Consider the following 24971-nt stretch of genomic DNA (forward strand, 5'->3'; position numbering starts at 1 on the left):
AGTTCATTAAGTTCTCTGACACAGAAGTAAAACTCACAGACAGAGAAAGGTGCAGAAATGTTAGCAGCAATGAGTGTTAAAATCATAACTCCTCCCCTCTGGACTTTCAGCCCAGTTCTACTCTTGAGTTCCGGGTGTTTTATGACTGAGTTCACCAAATAAAACTTGGTTAACATTGTGAATACATGACTCACAGATGATTGTGCTTGACCAACCAACCCACGCGATAAAGGCTAGACTATGACATTAATGATGACACAGGTGGAGTTCAGGAAAGACAAGGCTCCCAGACTCTCACAAGGATAAATTCTAAACACTTTTCTACATTTCTCACCCCAGAGCTTGCCTAAAATCTATCTGTCAAACTCTATCAGCTCTAAACTGTTAATCTGAAACATACACCCATTCAAAGCTTCATGCAATGAGACAACTTGGTGCATTACCAGTAATTGGATATTACCTTAGCATATTATGGACTAGCAACATAGCATAGAAAAGTGGCAACTTAAAATACTGTCTCTTGTATCTGGTTGCTGCAAATTCCAGAGCCAAAAACCACAGAACTGGTAGGATGCCAGCTACTGCTTCCACAGTATTTACTATCCTTTACTGAGTTCTGTCAGTAAGAGAACAATGCTGCACGACCCCAGAAAAAGCATGCTTATGGCAAGTAATTATATGATTATCTCTTCATGGACTCCTGTCAAATTAAAAAAAGGTTCAGATTGCCATGAAATAAACCGCATCATGTTGACCAGATTTTCTTTATTCTTTACTATGCCTGACAATAGTAATTTTAAGCAATATACAACTACAGGAAGTAATTCTACTCAGAACACAAGCACTAAGCGCAGAAGTTTAGGATTGTATAAATTTCCTATTTACCTGTTTTAGAACAAAAGCATTCCATGAGCAGACACATTTGATGCTTCATTTAGGAATGAAATAGCATTTAGTTATGCATATATTAACATCAGAGCTGGAAATTACTACAAAAACAAGAACTCCACTTCTTGGCCAGAGATTTTAATGGGGTCTAAAGTATCAGAAAAAGTTGGAACCCCAGATGATTGCACAAATATACCTAAACTGGTGCTATGCCTTTTGCAAATTAAGCAGGAATAGAGACAGAAGACCAAATAAGGATAGAGCTTAACCTTGAAATCTGAATTTCTGGGCCCTAGCAAAATAGTGATGCAAAATTGAGATAAGCAAAAAGGCAAGGACAGACCACTCTGCAGTCAGGACTTCTCAGATTAATATGAAAGAATTGTTCTCACAAAAGCAAAGCTTCATTCTCTTCATCTACCCACTGCTGCCTTCCAGAAGCATAGTATGTGTTTTAAAGGAAGAAAAGTAAGGTTTATATGTATCTTTATTTCTAGTTGTTGCAGAGAGACATACCACCACTTCTTTAAAACAATGAGCATCAAAGGGCAGGAGAAATTACAGGTGCTTTTATAAAAAAATATGGGACTGAAGTGAAAGTAAGCATTCTCCAATGAATATTCCAAGAAACATCCATTACAAAACCCCATTAGTTAGATTTTCAAAAGTCTCTAGAATTGAAGACTACAAAGAGAACTACTGTGATCCATATTAAAACATGCTGTTACAAATAAGAGTGCACAAAAAAGAAAATCCTAGATGTTATGTATCTATACAAATATGTATTTTGAGTTGTAATTAAAAAATAAGACAATACTCTTCACTTTCTCCTATTATTAACAGTACAGAGAGTTGAAAAACATTCATTTACCTAGTCCTCCACTCGTATTTCTTCCAGTGCTAAATAAAACCAGCTGCTCTGGAATCAAATTAAGAATCCATCTAGTCAAGTAGCAGATGTTTCTCCTACTGTATCTTTAGCTCTGTACAACTTAAAACTTAAGGATATTTTTCAGTACTAACTAAATACCAAAACAGAGTTTGTATTTTCTATTCTAAGAGAATTATTTTATGAGTTTATCTTTTTTTGTTTTTAAAATACCCTCACGGGAATTAACCCTAACTTGTGTGCAGAAAAATCTCTTTGATGCCCAGTGATTTCATTTTGATCTCTAATTTCACATTACTCAGGTTATGAGATGAAGGAACAATAATTTTTCTATCTTCTCTAAGATATTCCTGCTTCTAATGACCTACTCTTCCTGACAGTTTTCTCTTTTACAGACAGAGGAAATCACTGGTCCTTTTATAATGATAATCCTTGTTTCCCTTCTCAGTGTGTGTGTGTATATATACACAGTAGGTGAATACATGCTGAGAATATACATATGTATGTTTGTGTATAAGTTAAAAAAAAAATTGTAAAGAAAGGACTAGAACACAGCCTTTATGATATCAACATAGCAGGAGTTTACAAAAAATGCAGTCCCTCTTCGCAATTCAAAAACATTACACTTTCAGACAATGCTGTGCCTCCAACTTAATCCTTTTGTGATCCTCAGCAGTTTCACAATCGCTTCCCCAAGTACCAATAACCACTTTAAATTAAAACACTACATGCATAACAAGAGGCTCCTGCCCCTTCGTTCTGGGGGCAGTCCTTTTGATTTGACGTTTTACTCCACTGCAATTGATAGCAGCAGGATTTTCCATGTAATTCTAAATAATTCAGTAGTCACAACAAGATTTATAACCTCACTGTTTCTTCCCCTTTCCAAATGGTTTATTAATGTAATCAATAACACAACACAGCATTATTGGAGGACTCCACATGCTGTCACTTTCTGTTGAGGAAACAATTTCATTCTAACTAGAAGATACATTTCCAATATAACACAAACCTGATGGGCAGTTCAGATAACAAGATAGAGTACCAGTAGATGACTCTGCATCTTAAAACTCCTTATAATGTACTTTAACGCTAGTCAATAAAAAAAAATGACACCAGTTTTCCAAAGACCTGTGGGTGCAGAATTGCTTTAAGCAAAAGGTATCTGTTACTAACACAGTACATTGTACTTGGGAAAAATCATGAGCAAAGGATTAAGTTTTAAACAGCATACTTTCGCTGAAGACAAAGGTGGGGGAACAAGAGCAGACAAAAAATGTCAGAAGCTCACAGTGACCCACGTAACAGCTAATTTTAAAGCAAGTGCCACCAGCAAAGATGTCCTTTACACATTAATATGTCATTATCTTCAGACAAAAGAAAAATCCTTTTTCTTTCCCCTGTGGTTCCTTCTAATAGCTCAGAGATATCACCTGCTCTGACTTAGCAGACTGATTTCCTTTATTGATCTCTTTCAGGTCAGTCACTATAGCAAACTTAATGAAGCATTCCCTCTGGCTAGACCTCTAGCCTGGTCTAGCTACAGAATTCTGATAACGGAGATGCCTGCCACAATGTTGCAAAATAAAATTTTCATTTTATGTTCCTAAATATGCATCCAGTTATTTAAACAATGAATAGGAATAGTAGTTCCCACACTGAGTAGACACTATAGTTGTCACTGAAATAAACACAACAGAAATTATAGCCACCGTCTAGTGTTTCTCTTTAATAATGACATTTCATTACTCATTTGGCACAGTCATAGATTAATTATATCTTCAAGGTTATTTCAAAAGGCTTTAGCAAGTCCTTGAAAACATCACTGCAGTATTTCACAGACATTAAGTTTTGAAGCATCAATTTGGTTTCTGGGAAAAACAGCTTTCAGTCACACTACTCAAAATACATAATTTTTTAAGGGTGAAGACCGACAAAAACATTGAACCACAAGTACTCTGTGCCTGAAGTGTTCTACTGGATGAGAAAATCCTGGGGAGAGCAACAGCAGTCAGTTCACAACATATTGTTGTGTCCAACCATTAGCTCTACAAGTTCAAGTACTAGCATGGCTGTTTGAGAACAGCATTGCAACATTTCTCAGGTAACACTGCACCTTCCTGTGCCACTTTCGGGAGTTGCTCCAGAATATTTCTGTATTTTACAGCTTGCATCTCTGTACAAGTCAAAGATCTGAGTGGTCAAGAGCCCAGATTTCTCTTTCCCTCTTTCCTCCTCTTGTAAAAGGTCTCAGCTGGTTCCAGCTTTCTGGGTGTCAATTATTGTAAAAGATTAAAGGTACATGCTTTGTTGTTTTCTTAAAATCAGCTTGGCTTTGCAAGGGATGGCTTTCTTTTCTTTCTTCATGGGAAGGTACTGCCAATGCAGGACCTGACTGTGAGAGGGTAAGTAAGATAGGGGTGGGTGTGAAGTTATTGCCCTGAAAAGGTGCTGTGTTATTCACAAAATCAGCTCCTTTTCCTAAATTACAGCAGAAGAGTAAGGGCATCATTACTGGTTCAGAAAGCTAAAAGGCTGCTTTGTCATGCAATGGTCTTCTTGCCTCAAGCAAGCATTTTCCCTGCCCTAAATGCTTATTTATAATCTCACTCACAGAACTGCACAACAAACATGAGCTCTGCCACACGTGTTCTGAACCTTTGGGATTGGTAGTTCTGTCCTTTTGTGTTAAGGCAATAAAGTGCATGCCTCAATTTAGTAAAAATATAAATGCTAAGCTAGCTGCAAATTCATATGTGGTATTGATAAAATCACTAGTCAATACAAAGATGTTTTAATATGTTTTACATGTTACAGCTCTTCATAAAGATATTTAGATTAAAAACCACATTTATTTGAATTTACCACACCACCTCTTGATGGGCAACTGAAGCACAACAGGTGGTTTCTTTGGGTTGAGGAAGGGTGCTTAAGCCTTAATTCCTTCAAGAATTTCAAGGTGTATGGACAAGTAAGATGATTTCAGGGATGGCATTTGAGCCAGGTGAACCAACCCTGGTTCAACTCATGGCCAATTCTACAAAAGTACATGCCACAATCCACACAGTCTGTTTCCAGACAACTGCTATTTTCAAGATGCAGGAAGGGTTAAAGCTTTCAGAAAGGCTCAAAAGAGCAAAATTAAGAACTGACTGCATTCTTAACTATACATTTAAAACATTGAGATTTTTTTCAAATGCTAGAAATTGTGAGCCTGAGAAAATTCAGTACCAATTATCACAAAACCAAACAAATTTACCCTCCTTCTTCAGAACTTGACAGCTGAACTCTATTTTCTAACTGTACCTCATCACAAACAGAAATTGAACTCTTTGCAGTCATCTTCAAGGTCCTCAGGTTTCATTATTACTATTACTATTTTTACAGTGGATTCAATGGTCACTTAAAACGGACTGCCAAACCTAATCCTAGTGTTAGTGAATTTAAATCCACTATCATAGTTACAAAGTAGATCTCAGAAAAATTATTCTGCTTAATGAGCATTACAGTTTTGGTACTAATACACTGTTCTTGCTCTGCTAAAAGGCTGAATCACACTTTATTACTATATAAATGCAACTTAAAATAATCAACAATTTAGCTGTTCATTTGCTGCAAAACATAATTTTTTGTAACTCATAGGTTGGTGAAAATTTAAGCAGAAATATAACCATGAGGATAATGATATTTCTCGGAATGGTGCAATTTCAGTCATGCACAGACTTCCTCTATAAAAGGAAAGCTCAGTTTAGTCTAATACCTGTCTTTGACAAGCCAAATATATAATGAAAATTAGGAATTGAACTCATTAGTGATTTTGTTCTGCTCCAGCACCAGTTTTCATACTTTTGACCAGACTCCTGGAAACTTAAAAAATTTCCTGTCATTTTTTTTTTTTTAATTATCTTCAGGTTTTAAAACCTAAAACCCTAAGGAAAATATAATTAGAACAAAGACTCATGAGGAGAAGACATAGCATAGTATATTTGAAGAGTGGTTTTTGTTTTACTTTAAAAGATAGTTATACCAAACATATATCAGGCACAATTAATAAGAGATTTGACTTATAGAAACAATGTTGGTGATAAAGAAAGACACAGCTGAATTGCATTGCTTCAAGAGGTACTTAAACTCCATCACAAATGACCTTCACTTCATACCAACAGAGAACTGGCCTGCATTAGTTAAGAGAAAGACAGCATGCTCAGAGAAGCAGTAAAGAATTCAAGTGTAGATATTGACTATTTTCACTTGTAATTGACAATGGTGCACAGATCACACAAGGAGGCTGTTTGTGTAGCTCTGCAAAAGCTGTGATGCCTTACAGTAGTTCAGCTTCCTGATTCAGCTGTCAGACACCCAGGCATGCAGGTACAGTGCAGTGGGAGACCAAGGGCACGAACAGCGCCCCAGGGCCATTTCAACTCCTGCTTTCAAACAAGAGTACTCACATAACCTGTGCTACTACAAAAATAAACATTTCAGTTTCTTTTATGAAAAGTAATCAGTTCCACTGCTTTCAACTGGGTCATCCAGACTGTCTCATTTTTAGTCAAGTACCTTGCAAAGAATTATTACTGCATCATTTTAAAGGATAACTTTAGGACTGTTCCCACAAATTAGGAAAATGTTCCTACCTGAATAGATAAAAACTGCTAAAATTTCCTCAAATTTTATATCTTTATTTTGTATGTCCAAAGGTTGGTTACTTCTCATGCATTTTAATCCGTTGACTGCTAAAACAGGAACTAGTAAGGTCAGTATTACTACCATGGAGAAAAAGTACAGCTCTTAAGGAAGAAAAGGTGTAATATTTCCTTTGTTAATGCAATTAGTATCCTTTACACTACTTTTTTAAAGAAAAGCATAAGAAAACTAAACAAAAACAAACCAAAAAAGAACAGCACATTATCACTGAATAAAAGCAGGAGTACTTTCACACACACAGCCATACTCCGTGCCACAAGTGCCATTAAACAGCAGTACGGCTCTCAGTAACCCCCCGTACATGAGAACATTTAAACAGCGCTACTGTTAAGCAAATATTTCCTTAGAAGCTGAAAACATATATAGTCAGATATTCTCTCAAATGCTTGTTACACTTTGTATCCTTTTTTAAAAACAAGTTTTCCAAACTGCCCAAGACACTAACATACTATAAGATACAGTAATGTTTTAGCTTACTGAAAAGGGCACATGATTTCCATTCATATTTCTTATTACATTTTTCATTTTTAGCTCAGCTAATGCATGGGTGTTTTTTTTCAGATACTGTGAAAATATGAACAAAAACAAACCTATTTTTTTCATACCATTAGTTTCTGCAAATTTCTGTATATCAGCCAGAGTTTTCAGTTCTTTCCTTGGGCAAGCTGATACACACAAGGCAATAGACTTAATCTTCTGATGTACTAGATCAATGTTGCATGGATCCAAGAAGAATACATACCTATGGAAAAAAAAAAGCTAAATTATTTCTACTTTAATTAACAATTACACTGAACAAAACTTCAAACTATGGGATTCAGTCAAGACTGAGTAATTCGTTCTACCCCGAAACATACGAAATTTGATATTATTGCAACTGTGTGGATCAAAAGAATTTATGTACTTAACAAATGCACAACTAACATATTGGTATTTATACCTCTGGATCACACAAAAAAGATGTTTAACTCTACCTGATTCAAGTCCATTCAAATGGTGCTACTCATAAAAACAGCAGTAGTCCTACCATGCCTCTTCACAGATATGAGTCCAAACATTCATAAACCTTTACTCTAACCTTAAACTTGACTTAGAGAATTCAAATTTTTTTCCAAAAGGAGCCAATAAACCAAATAAAATCACTCTTATTCTGCAAAAATAAAAAGTCCATGGGTATATTAATAAACACACATAATACCAGTAATTAAGAGCAGCTTTTTAGTATAGATTGATTTTTCATGTCATGACTGAATTGATTACTTTGGTATTTACTTAGAAATAAACTGTCTTCAGATATTTTAAATAGAATTATCTAATGCTTAAGTGCAGTATTTTAAAGATATTCTACTTGCTAACTTTTCACAATGAATGCCATTTAAAAATCCAATGCATACAGTACATATTATAGATTCTTAACTAACATCTCCTGGCTATAATGTTTGTTTTATGACAAACATTAACCCTATAGAATTTCCACTGATGGTATAATAGAGATGCTTTTCTTTTTGAAAGTTGAACAATTCTTAAATCCTTACAATTTTGGTGATGTACTATGCATTGAAATATTCTCTTCATATTATCTAACATCATATGAAAACACCCAAAATCTGCCATATAAAATGCAATTTCTATTTTTGTAGTCCTCATGATGGATATTCATTCTGTAACCAGTAAAAATCCCTTTTGCTCCTAGAAAGCATTTAGGTCCTCCCTGAACACCTTCAGTCTATATGCTGATTGCTGTCTACTGGTCAGTGTACAAGTGTCAGTGTACAAGAATCAAAACTCATGCCATCTAAATCAACTGTAACATGGTAATAGATTACTTCCATTCTTAAAAATGCCTTTTTTGTCAACATCTCAGTGAAATCATCTACCCCTATTCCTTTTTTACTTATTACACACTACACATCTTGGGACTTCATAGACAGACCACTGAAGTCTGAGAAACAAGTGTAACCATGAAAAGTCTGTTACAGAAAAGTAACAGCATGCAAGCAATAAGCCACAGTTTTCCCTTAATTTCAAAGAAAGTACCCTTGAGTTGATACCAGGACATAAAACAGCTGTTTTAACTGAAGTTCCTCCAGTTGTTACCCCATACAATAAGGGTACGTGGCAGGACAGTGTCTACTTCTTTGAGGGTATTTGGTCAAAGGAGCTACAAAACAGAACCTACAGAGTCAAACTTGCCTGATATGGCAAGGGAGGCTAGGATGGGAACAAATCTGGTCAGTCTCACTAATTGGTAAAGATATGTGGATTATGAAAATGGTGATTTTTAAGTAAGACTACCTGGCTAAAAACTTCACCAAATTGAGAAAAGGAAAAGGAGGGAGACAGAAAATTTGTCCACTTAATGTTAATAAAAGCAATAATCAGAAAGAAACCCAGTCAATGACAATAATTGATGGGCTATCAAGAAAGTGCAAACAGGAACTTTGCGATTGATAGGGATGCGAATTCTTAAGTGCAAAATGTAGGAAGGGTCAGTAGGACCCCGCTAGCAGCTGAGGGAACATGCATGGGACAGAATAGCCGAGAGGGGTGTAAAAGGGAACAGTTACATGCAAGTTGATGCTGGTCAGTACATTATCTAACCTCAGCACCTGATCACTGCAGTCTATCTTGCCCTATTACTAAAGCTTTTAACGCTCTCTCTGCATAATTCTAGTCTCTATTCCATGTGCATGGATGCTGCAACAGCTGCAGGGATTAAGTGACAGCTACTGGGGGGACTGACATGGGTGTGAGGGATTTGGTGCCAGCAGCTGGAATCAGACCCATGAAAATTCTGAGAGGGCTGGAGCATAAGAACATGTCCTAAGAGAGGTGGGCCTCATCCGGGAGAAGGCTGTGGAGACACCTTTTGGCAGCTTTCCAGTACTTATAGCGGTCTTCCCTAAAAGACAAAATTACTTTTCACACAGGCAAATAGTGAAAGAACAAGGGGGAATGGCTTTAAGGTAAAACAAGGCAGAATTAGAATTATAGCATAACCAGATAGCATAACTTTTGTGGAAAAAGACCCTTCACATCACCTACTCTAATAGTAAATGCACTGCCAAGTTCACCACTAAACGATATCCCTAAGCACCAAATCTACACATCTTCTAAATACTTCCAGGAATGGTGACTTAACCCCTTCCCCGGGCTTGATAACCTTTTTGGCAAAAAAATTTTGTCATAATGTCCAAACTAAACCTCCCCTTGCACAGTGTGAAACCATTTCCTCTCATCCTGTCACTTGTTACCTGGGAGGGGAGATTGATTCCTCCATCCTTTCAGGTAGCTGTCAAGCAATAAGGTGAAATTGCAAGCTAGTAATCTGAACATTAATAACACTTAGGCAAAGCAAGCATCTTAAATATTACCTAAAAATTAACAACGAGAGTGTACAGCCCATGGGGCGTGTTATAGGAGCTATAATGACCATACTTCAACATGGAGTACCAAACCAAGCAAAACCTCCACAAAAAACAGCCTAAGAGGGTATGAAGATGACCACATGGCAACCACTTGGTAACACAACAACAAACCAATGAAAAGCAAAACCACTCCAGGCCCTAATAGGGCTCATATTAATAATTCCCCAGCTATTTCTTTGTTCAGGATCTCTTTTTTCAATGCTCAATAGTTTGAGCTACCAGATATCACAATTGATATGCACCATTTAAATGAAATAAGAGTCCAGCATCAAAAATTTCTTCATCAGTAGGGCATATTCTTAAATTTCAATATTGTCAAATTTCTCACTATCCTCAAATTCTCTGTGTACATGCTGCAAACCATCCTGAAAACATGGGTTTTCCCATTACTTAAAGTTCAAGCATTGCCTGGGGTCAAAGGCATGTGCTCAGGAAGAATACCACCCTAACTATTCTCCATAGCATCATATGCACGTCCTAATACTTAAGTAGACAGCACAAACTGAATTCTGTCCAAATAACCACACTGGTGATCAAACACCAGACTGAGCTAGCATTTCAGAGACTTGCATTTGGCTGCTGTGATTATCATTTATTTGCAAATAAAAGGTCATTTTTAACCCTTTATAACTACCAGAACTTGTAAAGCAAGGAGCTTACTTGAAGCAAATAGGTTTAATTAGAATTCACTGCCAGATCTAGAGTATTGTCTTATGTCTGACTATAAAAAACAAACCATTAAAGTGTGTTCTGGTTACTTTATAATCATAAAAGGATGACTGATCCACTCTTTGTTCATGAGACCAGGCTGTAAAATTCTCCTTCCCAATACTTCATCTCACTGGTTTCAGCATATCTGATGTAGTACACAGAGCAAATCACATCTCTGTGAGAACTCTGCTTTTTACCCTTACCACCCAGATTTCTGTATCCACACAGACCACATCAATTTCACTTCCACATGACAGTGCCTATGGGTTGCTGTCATATACAAGGAAGAAAATTTTACTTTTACAGATGATTTAGCTTTTCAGCCCTTGGACTAGGAAATGAAAATGGAATTACCCTGCAAGCAAAATGAAATGAGAATAACTTCATGTTTCCAGAGCCCCATTGGTGGAGCTTTAAAGTCTTTTCTTTCTCAACACAAACTAAAATGTACAGGCAGGAAGAAGAGTTTATTTTTACCGTCTGTCTGCAAAGTGCTCCTATAAAAATAGCATTAAATACTCCAATGAACTCCACCTCAGACACTGTAGGAACTCCATCTGCTAGAGACAGATGCAAAGCAGATAGCTTTTTTAATTTGCTTGGCAACTTTTCAGAAGAAACTGTGAGGTGTGAGAGAAGGAAGAATCACTCGCTTATATAAGAACTAATCGTTTCCAAAACTGGATACCTTGGACTACACCAGGCACTTCATGTGAGCAGCTAAAGAATAATCAGCCTTAGAGGGTTTTCTCTTAACCAAATAGAGATGATTATAACTCATATGTGTGTATCTATTAATTTGCTTAGATCATGCCTCAAGCCACAACATCTTTTTTAGAAAAGCATAATTCTTTTGAACCTCATTAAGACGTCTTGACAAACAACAGGCTATGTCAATTATCTGTGTTTAAAACAGTATCTCTTTTTATCTGCTGTCTTTTGAGCTTGCATTTACAAGAGGAATTCACTTAGTAGTAGATGTTTCCCCACATGATGGTCTGATTTATGTCACATACAGAAGACTATCATAACATGAATTATTACATTTCAATAAGGTATCTGAATTTCTCTGCCTTCACATGGACTCAGACACCATTTCCTTCTAAAGGTAAACTTAAAATTATGATTTTAAAATTTGCTTTTTTTCTCAGAACACTAGAATCACAATTTTGTACTGTATACACATGGGTTTAGAAAGTGCTAAAATGTTTCTGTAAAAAATAGGAAAATTCTGCTGCATAAACTTTAAGCTTTCAACCTTCTTGAAAGATCAGATTAGATTAAGAAATTATTTTTCTGACAAAAGATATCAGTAAAAAGTTCCAGACATTTTATTTATCTCAAATCTTTCTGGTAACCACCAATTATCTATCTACATTAAATCTTAAATGAGATACTTGGAAGGGTTTAGAGTAACAACTCAAAATAAGTAGATCTCAGGAATGCATGCTTCCAAAACAACTTATAAAAATCATCAATTTTCGTTAGTGTGAAAGTGTGAAGCAAAAGGCTATCAGACTCAAAAATTAGTAATGTTTTAGCTCCTTGAAGTGAAAACACCACTTTTCTTTTGGTAAGTTAATCTTACTGTACTAGGCTAAACAGTTTACTTCCTTAAGTCTCCCAAGTTGTCCAAAAGGACTCTGAGCTTGTCTGACTGACAAGACAGACCTCAGACATTCACAGGTATTCAACCTGTCAGTGCAAAATTCTTGCCATTGCCCCAGTACTATTACTGCAGTGTGATGTCTTCCTGCACAAGAGATAGGAAGTACCTGAACCTTGAGTATGAGTTTTAACAGGACACTGCTTAATCAAAGCTGTGTGCACCTCTAAAGTTTTGAGCATTTTCTCCACAAGTCACACACATTACGCCTACAGTTAAAACTTAAAGTCTTATTCTAATGTGCCAGATATATCCCATCTCCCCTTACACCTAGTGGCAGAAACTGAGCATACAACATCAAAAGCAAACACTGATATCAAGGCCTGTTCCCAAATCTGAGAATACTTGTCACACCTGAAAAAATGAGACTTTTCATCAGCCTAGTACAATATTCTACATGAAATGGATACTGAGAAAAAGTATTTCTCAATGTCTTAGCTGTATTCATATTGCATATCTGCCAACATGTGGTCTAATGTTGCTAGTTGTTACAAAAGATTGCTGTCCTCTAAGTGAGAAAAGCGTCAAAGGACAAGTAGGAATGAGTTAACATATCCCTTTTCCCAGCTTATTTAAAACCATTTTCAAAGAAAGGAAGGTTTTGCCTTTCCTGGTTTAGAGAATACAAAAATTGTACCACATACTTACTTCTTGTGTGTGAGGTCCAGACCACTGTTGACTATTCCCTCCACCTTAACATTTTTCTGTCCACAAATATTTCCATAACTGTCATATCCCGAAAGCAGTCTTGCAGCTGCTCCAGTAGCTATTGAAAAGCCACAGATAAAACCCTGAAAGAATACAAAAACCCCACAGTTTAGCAATACTCTCTTTGAAAGTTGGGAGAAGTCAGTTTTATTAATTTATTTCCAAGTAGAGGCTGTCTAAAAATTCTTTCAGACTAGAAAGGAAAAGACAAGGACTATCAGAGAGAACTGTTGTGCAATAATAAAATTAAGTGCAAGCTAAAAGGGGATTCAGACAACTAATACTGGATATTTTATAAGCAGAGTTAAGCTTCCTGTATGTAGTTTATTTGAAAGTCATACTGTCAGCAAGTGGACATGAAGCAGAAGGGAGAAAACAGCAAGTGCACAAAGGCAGGCAGTGAAGGAGAGCTACAAGCAGAGATGGATTGCTAAGCATTTTAGACAATTCCACACAATCCAAATTTTCTTGCTTTCAGTTTTTTTTCCTTCCTTTAAATTAAGTACTTTCAAAGATGAGCTAGAATGAAGAGGCCTATCTACCACAAGTTTCTTTTAAGGAAATCATCTTAAAGCAAGTGACCAGGTCAAGGCCACTATGGTTTCAGATGCTGGTTTTAAATGCAGGAAAGAAAGAGATGCAAAGCAAGATGGTTCAAAGCATCCAAGAAATGTGGAAAATACCCTAAGTAGGCAGGTCTTGCTGTGAACTTTCAGAGATATTTCACAAGGAAAACCAAGATTAAGGCAATGATTGTGCAAACAAGAGACTAGCCCAAAAGCTCCATTAGCAAGCCACTGACAGGGAGAAATGAACCATCAGCTCACTCCAGTACCACCAGGGAACTGATTTTACATGTGAGACAGGCTAAGATTTAAGAAGTGGAAGCAGAATAAATAGCAACAATAATAAAGAATAAAGAGCATACAGCAACAGATGGCAGTGGCAGGATCAGATGAAATTATGACAACAGGTAATGACATTGGCATGGAACAGTGAAAACGTGGGTGGTTCACCCTGCAAGTGAAGTCTCCCAGAACAGTAACTATGTGACCCAGTCGGATGAATGCCCTGTATATTACACTGCTTAGACAGGAAAAGTTGGGACCCTTGTGCACAGAAAACTAATTTATAACTAAGGGAACAGGTAAGTATAACTGAATAATCAGGGAATATAACAGAACTAGAAAAAGAAACAAATGCAAAAGAGAGCTAGTTGTTTCAGGAACCACTGTGCTTTTTGGAATTTTAAGATATTCACATTACAGTGGCAACATAATTGATATGATTTTAAATAATCATTATAGTTTTTATATTTGAAGCCCAACCATTGAAAACCACCCTGGGGAAAGCAGAAGAAAATTTTCAGTGGAATTATTACTAACACCAGAGACCAAGGGAGAGCAGAGAAGAAAGCTGAGAGCACATTAAGTCCCAAACCCCCCTAAGGACACCTGCTTGCAGCACAGCAGTACAAGACGGCAATGGACACTCTCTGTTTAAGAAGAGTAACAAACACAGGTCCATGAAACGAAACAAGATGGAAAGAAGTGTACTTCTACAGTAATGTGCAGGGTTTGGAGGTTTGGTCTTTTAATAAAAAGCATAGAGTGTTATGAAGCTGACTTGAAAAAGGTGATGGTTTCATCACAGAGCATAGAACTGTTAAAACTTTTAAAGAAAGATCTTATCATTACTAATATTGTTTTTAACAATAGCCTCTTCTAGTAAGTATACAATAAAAATAAATAAATTAACAAATAAACAAAAACTCAGTTAACTCTTTGATAGTCAGAAGTTTTGTTTCTCACAAAAAACTTCACTGTGATTCACTGAATTGCTTACCAGACACCCAGCTATCATTTCTGGGACATGTACAAGCAACATGAGTCAAGTGATAATTCACCTTGCTGAAAAATCACTTACCACTGAGACTGCAGTTTTAGGGGAAGAGAAGCTGGAGCAAGTATTGGCACCAACAATAAATTACGGATCCCTATCAAAGGCCTTTGATATGTACATACTACCCATTTCTGTTCTACAGCTAATGGTTCTCAGGCAAATATATCCTGATCTTTGCCAGTGACTAAGTTACTGACAGAATTTAAAATTCCTTTCTTATGAATGCAAACTCCTTAACTATATAACATTTACAAAATCCTCTTGAGTTTTACTCACCATTCCTATGCAGAAGAGGATGAATAAGAGCAGCCATGGTACATCTGTGCAGCTGTGGTCTTCCAGAGGCTTCCACTCTCGCTTGGAACTCTTGTGTGAGAAGAGAGATGGGGTTAACAACACTTTGTCTGCTCATAATAGAAAAAGGCAGAAAATTATTCTACAGACAATTTACCTACAGCAGGAGTCATCTTTAAATGCCAAGATAGTTGAAGAACCTTAGTTGAAAGACTTAAAGAGTAAGGCTCATGTAAGATTCCAAAATAAGTGCCTCCATAGGAGCTAGATCACCAAATAGTTATTTACCCAGAAAATATTTAATTTACCCAGAAATTTAGAAATATTTATCCACAAAACAGATTTTCTTGTCTTTTGATTAACAGAAAACAAAAATCAATGGCATGAAACTGACAATATCTTCTATGTAGTCTTCCACAGCTACCTTTCAGTAATGTGATTTGCAGAAAGGATTAAACTTTTCAAAAACCCATAAGTTTTCAAATACTATTGGCAGGCTGAACAAGAACTATGCATGTAGAAAAGAGGCAATAAATTGCCATTTAAGGAACAATTTTCTACCTGCCATAAGGCAGCTGAGCTTTACACTTCAGTGAAAAAATCCTTCATCTGTATTGCTATGGTGTCAGAAACGAAAGTTGCATAATTAAAGGTTGGAACACTCAGCGATGGAGGTAGTTGTAAGCAATTCAGATAGTTTGCTGCTCATGAGGTAAAAATTCTCAAGTATGTATACATTGCTAAGATAATTAGAGTCTTATAAACAGTCATTTAGACAAAAAGTTTTCAGGAAAAGAATAAGCACTAGCTGTAGTACAAAACTAACCAGCAAATCAGAATTTGTTATAACAAAAATACTGATTACAGCTACTTTTAAAAATACACAGTTACACAGACAAGCTTTTTCAACAGGCTCCCAAACACTGCATTTTTAGATATATTGACTGAAACCCAAAAACTGCAGACACTGTTTTAATCCTTAAGGAAGAAAATGGTATTGATAAAAAGAAGACTACATACACAACAGCCCTCTGCAGAGACAGAGCAAAGGGCATAAACTTCAAATTATGAATTTACTTTTTTTCTCTTAAGACTCTGAAGTGTGGAGGCCTGTGAGACTGCTGGGGAGCGCGCAACTGCAATTCCCTGGAGAGATGCACCTGAGGCTCTAGGCATGCCTCACAGCTCAGGGTAAAGTTGGACTACTCAGGGCGACGAAAGAAGTTTCCCCATGGTGCTCTGCAGCACTATGCTAATTTGTCCCAGTTCTGCCCTCCCCATTAGCCCATTGGCTTACCCTACCCCTTTTACCCTTATGTGTTCATGTTCTAGTTAGCTCTCCCTTCCCTGACTTCCCATTGGTTTATGTCTCCCCCTATCCACCCTGGCATTCTCTATTGGTCCCTTCCCTGTGTACCACTTCTGAGCCCTCAGTTCGCTGGATCCCTGATACTCTCCTCTGCCCCATCTTTCCCCGTGTTTATATCCTATACCCTCCTTTGCTCCCTGTCTTTGGCCCCTGGATGCCTTCAGTGTGGCCTGAAATAAAGCACATTGGAACTCCATGCCTGGACCCTCCCGTGTCTCCACTGTTGAGTTGCTTCATCTGTATGTCCATGTGCGCTAGTGTTCCTGCGGCTCCTACCCAGCACAAGATGCTCTCAGGGAAGGTTGTGTCCACCACCACTACGGACCACAACACTGAATAATCTTCAGTATTTTGCTGACAAGGTAGCAATCGTCAGTACTGAATTAAAAGAGAATGGCTGGATGAATTGTCAACAACTTTTTTCTCCAGTGTGTATTTTGCATATTTTTAGTTTTTAAAAAAAAGCAATAGCATGTAACTTACATGACATTAGCTGATATTAGCAAGGTGATTTTTTGCTATTCTTGACTTTGGCTTTTTTTTAAATCCACAAGCACAAGGCAACCATTTTCATATACTACCATTAGAAAGCTAAAAATTCGGTAAACAAATTAAATCCTGCATGCATCACACTTCAAAAAATACAGTCTTGTAAGTAATCCAACTTTACATTAGGGAATTCCAAGCTAATTTTGCAATCTTTTATTAAGGAAGTTCCACTCACAGATGCAACAAATACAGTTTTACAGATGCGATAAATACCATTTTAATTCAAACTGCAAAGTCACTGTAGGCTCTGAACAGTGAAACTTCTTTAGATTTTGCACAATAACCAGTAGTGAGAGGTGCTAAACGGTCACATTATGCACTCTACAGCCCACATTCAACAAAACTGAATCTTCTTATCCTGGAGGTTCTCACTTATAGCTAACACACTCTTTGAACTTAACATTTACAACAAGATTGTGACATTTATGTTGTTATAATTAGCATAATCATAATTGCATAAAATATGTAAGGCTTCGTACTTCCTATTCCTAATATCACTCCAAGAACTCTAGATTCTTTAGAAATTTACTGTTATTTACAAACAGCAGGGATAAATTTCAGCTACAGCTGCTGTCTTAAGAGCAAACTGCCCTTGGCAAAGGAAGGAGCAGCAAAATGCACTGCAGAGTGTGCTTTGATTGTTTTATTGGGGGTTTTTTTTATCCTCTCTCTACCATCTGCATACAAAATCTTTTAATAGGATTTTTAAAAGCCTCTAGAATAGCTCTGGCAAGGATTTCAGTTGTCTGACTAGTCACAGTTACCATAAGTAATCCATTTTACTTACTAAGTGGACTGCAATTTATATGTCATAAAGAAACTCGAAATGCCATAACATAGAACATAGTCAGACAGCTACACAGATAAATTAATTCTCTGCCTATGGTTCTTACTCTGCTGGAAAAAAAAACCCACCCAACTTCGAAAAACTCATTAACAAAACAAAATAAACCCTCCCCCCCCCAAAAAAAAACCCTCAAAAAAAACCACCGAGAAAAAAAAAAAAAAAACAACAAAAACACCGAGGAAAAAACCCAACCAAACAAAAAAAAAACCAAAAAAACAACAAACCCAAACCATTTAAAAAACCCCAAGGAGATAACAAAAACAACAACAAAAAAAAAGGTACTTTAAGCAAAAAGTATCCAGCAGGAAACTCAACAGGTGCTAGATACTTACTAACTTAAAATTTAACTGCCTACAGTGGTAACAAGGTATGAAATGATACATGTTTAAAACAACATCTCTCTTCTGTAGCCTGTCCAATCTTTCTTGTCCTCCGATCTCACTAAAACCCAAGCTAGCTACCATTATCTGTCTATTATTTTCCTCCCAGTTGCTTCCTTGTATTCTAGATTCCCAATGAGTCCTGTTCCATAGCTTCACAGTCCTTTATCTTTGTCTTTGATGTTAGTGTCTGTGTCTCCCCAGTGATTGCTCCCTGTCTACCCTACCCCCTTAGGCATTTACTCAGACTGATTTTCATGCTTTGGCGATATAAATTGTTATGGTCTATGGTCAATGTAAGACCTAACAAATGTTATTTGTTCTGCAATCTGTAAACTATGTTTTGTATCCATTGTGACTGAAACGTCATAACATTTCAGTAGACATGCTTTGCCTGACGTCCTAAATCAGCACCTCTACTCATTTTAGCTTTTCTTCCCCATAGATTAGGAGCCTGCAATGTTTGCTTATGCAAGAAAGCTAGACAAAAAAAAAATTTGAAAATTATTTGATTGATTTAAAGTTTTCCCTTAAAACAGAGCTTTCATAATTTACACTATGCTCTCTAAGGAGACATTAACTACTGGCTTTTCCTAGTTGAATTCAGAGCTACACATTCTCAGGACTAAAAGTACTTGCATGCAAATACAAAATAAAAAGAGGTTATTTTCTTGGTATTCATTGCATCCAATAACTCCAAAACAAAAATAGAAACCAGATTTCTTTCTTGCTGCCACTTACAAAATATACCTTTCCAGCACCACAGAGTAGGTTTCCTCTACATATTGCAATATACTTCAGTACAGGAATTTCCAGAACCAGCATAGCCAAAACCACTTTCACTGTTAAATGTGGTAGCAGTACTAGATGCTGCCATACAAGCACTCATGTGCCATAACCAGAGAGAAACCCATATAAGAGCATAAAAATATTAAAAAACACAGAATTTTAACAAGAGAATACAGATGCAGGGAGCTACAGAGAATTTATTTTAAACACAACATGTCTCATGCAATGTAAAATTTGGGAGTGATGAGACTAAAGCAAGAAGCCTATTAGAGAACATCTGTGGCACTACATATACAGAAAATCAAGTTGTGGGTAAATAGCAAAAACGTGAATAAGATAAGGATAAAGATGGAATCTGCTATCAACTGATGATGTTGCAACATCATGATGGTACAAGAAGCAGAAAGAAAAAGTCTTGTGGTGGTCAGATGACACATTTCAAGAAAAAGAAAATTCAGGGGCTAGTGAGGCAGGAGGGCTGAATCAAGGACAACCCAGTGAAGAACGCATGAGTTACAACCACTGGATTAAAAGGAGTTGCAGGTCAGAGCCTAGAGATTAGATTCTAGGCTCCACTTTAGCTAGTGAGTATAAGCAGCTAGAGAGTATAGGGCTATTCCAATTCGTATATGAACATGATAATTTGTTACAAAACCCTATCCCCAGGAACCATATTAATCTAACTACATCTCCTTTAAATTCTCTGTTGTTTCATCACCTTGATATAACATCCTGACTCAGAATACATACAACTGTAATTCAATACAGAAGAGTAAATAGACATAACTGCTCTTTGTTTATTTAAATTAGAATTCAGAAATTATTGTTTAGCTAACTATCTTCATAGAAGACAAACAGCCACAGTGTGCACACAGCATTAATAAATGGCTTTAGAGGTAAAAAAGGATTCTCATCCCGATTGGCATCTTTTGTGGAAACTCCGAAAGTCCTGCAACATCCACCTTTCCTAGAATGAGACTGGTTCTGATAAAGTACCAGTAATTCAGCTGATCACGTAAATAGCATTTGGTTTATTCCACTAGCATTGTGAGTATAGAATACATAAATTTTACACCTATGATGCAAGCTAAACCCTTCAAAATTGGAGGGTCCATTTGCAATACTGGTGCAGGCAACCAAATTACATGTAAGGGCATGGCTCCCTGGGAAATAGGCAACCCAGGTTAAAAAGGTGATGACCAAGAAGTCATCCAGTTCAGAAGCTGTTCTGCAAGCTGAGTTTAACCCTGCACCTTCAAATGCTATTGAAACATACCCACACAGAACAAAAAGAGAGTTCTCAAAACATTTATCAGTGTTTCCTAATGGCCATTTAAGGAGATGGTATTTTACCCATTTTACATCTTTACAAGCTAAAGAACAGTACTAATCACATGTTGACCTTTACTGTGAAGCATTCCACCTACAAATAAGATGAGCCATAATTTACTAGTTTACCAAACTGTTTCCAATGCAAGAGGTATAACAGATATGGCATTTTTCTGTCCAAGACATGGTAGACTTTTCTACACTCTGCAGCTGTTTAAAAGAAGACCTAGCAGCAGCTGCATATTATCCTAATGAAACTTCTTCCACCTCCAAACAGACCTCGATGCTACAGCCTAAAGAGAAAGAGACCACGAGTCCTGACCCCAAGCAGACACTCAATTCCACACAAAGTACACTTTTGAGAACAAAAATAAAACTCAAGTAAACTAGTTTTCTCTATAAAACTTTCATGTGGTGAATCTATTGTTTAAGTGTGCAGCACAAAGTCTTGAAGAATGAAGCACATTTTCAGTTCATGACATTACCATGTTATATGTTTATAGAAAACCTTTAGCTTACTCCACCAGGAAGTCCAAGAACACTGTACACAAATGACTTAGTTAAAATGTTCACCATTCCCTACAGACTTCCTGTGCATGACCTATAAGGTGTTCAGTCAAATCACTGAACAGCAGCTTACAGAACTCTATCATGAGTTCAGACAATCTCTCAGGTTCAAAATAAAACTTGTTCATTGTAAAGCATATTATTGGTACACTCCATTAGTACTAGAACAAGAACACCCACCAGCAAGTGCAAACTTTTACTCTAGTAAACTATATCAGCCCCCTGGAAGAACGAACTACGTTGTATCAATAGAATACCTCCATGAATACTAAAATAATTAATAATTAATAGGCCAAACTAATTGGCCTAGATCTACTTCTAGAGAAGAGGACTATTGCTCCAACCTCAACCATTGCTAATGGTTGCATTCTCATGGGAGGCAGAAGCTTGAGTTGCTAGAGACAGAAAACCAAAGCAATGTCTCCTACTTAAAGGGACAAAAGAGCTTGTCACTGTAACACTACTGCAGCATGTCCCAGTCATCTCTAGAAAGAAGCCAAAACACCTTGGGGTCATTCCAAAATGGACTCCATAACAGGACATTCAACTCACAGGGAAATCCAGCATTCCATTTTTGTGGAATTTCTCCTTCAATCTCATTACAAAACAGTCTATTTTTCAATTTACTGCAAAGCAGATGCTAATCACACTTTGGACCTAGAGCCATATTTCATCTTATTGTATTTTTACTGTGTCTTACTGTATTTTACACATAGGCACCCATATCCTTATTTTCCTAACGACTTCACAATTGGAGAACCACCTGTTCTCCAATGCTCTGTTCACTGAAAAGATGGACCTATCTGTTATGAAACTCAGAAATAATGCTAGGAGAAGTTTTCTGATGGTGTAATACTGCTTTATGCACCAAAAGGTAATGAATTTATGCTTGGCCTCTCTTCAGATATCAAGAATACCATGAATTCAATATGTCCACATCTTCTATTTTGCTAATAGCACCAATAGTATTCATAAGTTTTTAACATAAGGTAAACAAAATTGAGATCACATAAGGTATCACAGTTTTACTAATGGTGTAATATAAGGATGTTTACCCTGAAAACTCATGCATGGGGACTTCACTCTTGAATTTAGCATATGTTGTGTTGTAGATCGTCTTCCATTCATCTTTAGTCAACTCATACTAAACATTGCTTCAACACTCCTTGATTACATGCCTCCACCTCAATCAACAACTTAAATATTTATCTTGAAACATAACACAACTGATTAAATAAAGCTGACATGATCAGCACACCTGTTGCAGTTTTGAAGTTTAGAGATCAGGCCATCTGCAGACAAAAGCCCTGTTTTTTAGCCTCAAAAATGTTTAGTTTTCTTTTCTTCATTATACATTATTTATTTCAAAAAAACAATAAATAAGGATATTTTGCAAATATCACAGTAATATTTTTCAGGGCCTTAAAATATACATTTCAATGCAATTTTGGTACTTTCATGGTTCTTAATCATTAATAAAAGATCAGTCATGCAAACAATAGCAATAATAAAAACCTAAAGCAACAAAACCAAAACAAACCACAACCCCCCACAAAAAACCAAGAACCCCTCCCAGAATCACAAAACCAAATATTCAAACCATTTCTTCACTTCTGAAGACATTTTGCACATACCAAGTTACTGCACTACGTTTGAATTTTCTACTTGATTATCAACCTGTTTCACAGAATTTCAAATTTTATTACTTCCACAGACTGTGAACCCCAAATTACAAAATATTTCCTAACTTATGACTAGTAAAACATACAATTAAAAATACACTTTACATTCAAATGTTAGCTTTATTGCAGGACATTGAAATGCACCCAAAAAACCCACCAGGAATCCCAGGGCAGAATTCTCCAGTTACTGGTCTCCACATGAAATGTGGAGGACGTTCCATAGAAAATGCTGCCCCTGTTCTTTGCACTGTCTTCATGTAAACCACAGCTCATTAGGAGCTCATGGCCTGTACACCACTGCTGTGAGAACTAACAGTGTTGCCACTTAAAGGGACATTCATAGCAGTTTGATACACATTCCTTCAAAATGCATCCTATATTCAAATGTGTTTGCCAAGTGAAAATCAAAGCTACTTAAATACAAAGTCCTGACTTACAGGTTCAAAATTCTGGCATAACAAGAAAGAAAAACACTCACAATTATATAATAAGAGGGCAGCGCTTGAGGACACTGAAAGTATATTAGATTAACAGGAACTAATATACTAAGAAAGCTCTATCTGATTTATGTAAGAAAAAGTGGGAGGAGAATGGAAAAGGAAATAATATGTCAAGCCCTTAGCTTATTGCATAAGCATACTTCCTTATAACTAGGCAATAATTTTGCAGTTTTTCACTGCAAACTATCGGAAGTCTGACAAAGCATTTGCAGGACATGGTTACCGTGACCTTGAAAAAAGTACTTAAATGGGTTTCCTGTTTTGTTTCTGTAGATCTGCATACAACATTCAGAGGTCTCTTCCTCAGTCAAATAATATATCTGGAGAGCAGCAAGAGTGATTTCAATTTAAAACAAAACCAAACCAAAACAGGCCAGTGATCATTTCTGCTATAGACAGCTGCTTTAACTACATTAATTAAGAGCAGGCACAACATATCACGTACAAGTCATCATGTTCTGCTCATCATGCTCTCAACCACAGTCTAGCAATACTAGTGATAAAAATATCAGATGCTAGAAACTAGCATGTAAAAATGCAGTATGGAATCTGCTTTTCAATATACCAGCAATCATCTTCTATTCTTATAATGCATTGCATACTGGGTGTTGAAATATTAAAGAAGAGTAAAACTAAATTTTTGGACTGTAAAGCTGAACTTCAAAATGAAGTTGACACTTCTCTCTTCTTAAATATACATACAGATGCTCTTGAGGCTGTTGTCATACAATTACACACTTCTATTCCACATTAGAAAATTGCTTACCTAGAAGATTTAAAAGAACAAAACAAACAAACAAAAAAGACAACAAAAACAAACAAAAAACCAACAAACAAACAAAAAAAAACACCGAAAAAACCCAACCACACAAAAAAACACAGGGAAAAAAAAGAAGGGATCTAGCAAAAGCAGGCCAATGAAGGCAATGATATTTCTTTACTGTGTCGGTCTGGGAAACGTCAAAGTGGTAGAATGACCTAAAAGAACCTTATTAGATATTCACCAATACAAACTCTTTCTCTAAAAATTATAACCAAACTTTCAGTAGAGTTTCATAAAACAAAGGTAAAAATTAGTAATCAGTTTAGTCGACTGGTAGAAGTAGCCTGACAACACTGCATAACCATTTTTTTAGAAGGCAAGCATAAAATTTACACAATTTTCCAAAGGCTGCTTCAGAGGGGGAAAGACACAAAGTATCAAAGACAGTTTCTGTTAAATTGGTATGCAAATTCTACTTTTCACAAAATAAATCTCTGAGCTAAGTTCATATGAACAAAAATTATAATCAGCCCAAATACAGAAAAGGCATGCAGTTACTGCCAAAGCTTGCCTTCAGAGTAAGCAGCATTAAGACAGTTGACAAACTCACTACTTAAACACTTCATTTCTTCATAATGACAAATAAAGCCATCAGTTGGGTGATACTTAACATACCCTCACAATTATTAACCTAAAATTCTGATGGCTGACAGCAGTCTCGATGCCAAATAGATTACAATAACAAGTTTTGGATTTAGCATTCACTATTAACAATGCAAGATAATCAGTCTTATCCAAAACTGTTCTCACTTCATTTAAAAAAAATGCAAAAATTTTATAGATTTTGTAATTTTTGCTATGTCCCATGCTTGCTCCCAGTACAAACTATCACTTCCTGAGGCTCTTAAAACATTGATGTTTGAATTACCTGACAAAGCAAATAACTCACTACCTACAAATTTTAAGAAGTGATACAACTGAAAGATAATCTGAACCTCAGATC

At 36.5% G+C, this 24971-nt stretch overlaps 1 protein-coding gene across 3 annotated transcripts in view; it reads right to left on the minus strand.

The window, feature by feature from the left end:
• SLC44A1 (solute carrier family 44 member 1) overlaps positions 1–24971 on the minus strand; it is a 69760-nt gene that overhangs the window by 38512 nt on the left and 6277 nt on the right. For all 3 annotated transcript variants that reach the window (XM_064402713.1, XM_064402712.1, XM_064402714.1), the window contains exons 2-4: positions 15176–15265; positions 12938–13080; positions 7090–7226 (exon numbers count right to left, since the gene is read on the minus strand). In XM_064402713.1, coding sequence (XP_064258783.1) covers positions 7090–7226; positions 12938–13080; positions 15176–15265 — 370 coding nt within the window. The remainder of the gene's footprint in view (positions 1–7089; positions 7227–12937; positions 13081–15175; positions 15266–24971) is intronic.

This window comes from Passer domesticus, chromosome Z (genome assembly GCF_036417665.1).
Source record: "Passer domesticus isolate bPasDom1 chromosome Z, bPasDom1.hap1, whole genome shotgun sequence".
In the NCBI taxonomy this organism is placed as follows: Eukaryota; Metazoa; Chordata; class Aves; order Passeriformes; family Passeridae; genus Passer; species Passer domesticus.